Genomic DNA, 1,021 nt, shown 5'->3' on the forward strand with positions numbered 1-1,021 from the left:
GAAATATAAAATTGATGCACGTACATTAAAGGCAGTGGTGGGATTCAAAGAGGATGCTGCTTCCGGAAGTCCATTCTGGGCCTGGGCAACAAAAAATTAGCTACCGGTTCTGCTGAACTGGTGCGAACTGGTTGAATCCTATCACTGATTATAGGGTTTGTGACTTTGGTTATTTTAACTTTGGAAGGCCAGAGTTTATCTTAAACAAACTATTGTATATTCCTCAAGATAAAAGTTTCACCCAGGAGCAATAATAGCTAAAACAAAATAAACTGCAAACATACGGTATTTCTGTGAATCCAAAGTTATGCATTCAGTTACATCACAATTTTCATCTAAAGAAAAGTTACTATATGTGAATTTCTAACAATTCTGATTTGGACAAAACTTCTACATGTATGTATGTACTATATACAAATCTCTATACACATGCAACTTTACAACTGAAATGTAGGGAGGTGAGAGTCTAATCAATCTCTAGATCCTAGTCAAAGCCACCAAACTGCGATTTTACATCAGCAATCATTTCTCTTCTTCTAAGTAAAGTTTAAATAATTGAGAAATAATCTGAATAGGGTTGATCAATTGCTCAGCCTCCAGGCTGTGCGATGAGGAAATTGGTTTAAAAAAAAACAACAAGACAAGCGGGGAAGAACCAGGTAAGGGAGCACAAAAGTAGGGAGTCAATTTACTAGCGAAAAGCAAGAGAAAAGATCGAAGTTACTCCGATGTGTTTAGCCACCAGCTTCTCTCCCCTCTTGTCGACTCACCTGTCGAGGTGAGGCCGATAAAGAGCGCTTGGAATTGCCACTGCCAGATCCAGGCCATGGCGTCTCCTCCCACTGCCCGGAGCCTCTAGGAGGTAAAACCTCAGCCCGCCCTTCCCCAACTCCTAATTCCACGAGTTTCCTTCTGTTTTTCCGAAGCCGAAGAAGGGAGCCTCGAACCTTTTTTTTCCCCCGGGGGAGGAGCGGTTCAGCGCAAGCAAGCAGCCACTTCCTCCGTTCAGTCTTCTCCGGCA

The 1,021-nt window shown here is 42.5% G+C and overlaps 1 protein-coding gene across 1 annotated transcript in view; it reads right to left on the reverse strand.

The window, feature by feature from the left end:
- Positions 1 to 1,021, reverse strand: part of ILDR1 (immunoglobulin like domain containing receptor 1) — a 15,442-nt gene extending 14,421 nt beyond the window's left edge. Inside the window, exon 1 of the mRNA XM_015814915.1 lies at positions 771 to 1,021. Coding sequence (XP_015670401.1) covers positions 771 to 828 — 58 coding nt within the window. The 5' untranslated portion in view covers positions 829 to 1,021. The remainder of the gene's footprint in view (positions 1 to 770) is intronic.

Source organism: Protobothrops mucrosquamatus, unplaced genomic scaffold, assembly GCF_001527695.2.
Source record: "Protobothrops mucrosquamatus isolate PMUCROS unplaced genomic scaffold, P.Mucros_1.0 scaffold_96, whole genome shotgun sequence".
Classification (NCBI taxonomy): Eukaryota; Metazoa; Chordata; class Lepidosauria; order Squamata; family Viperidae; genus Protobothrops; species Protobothrops mucrosquamatus.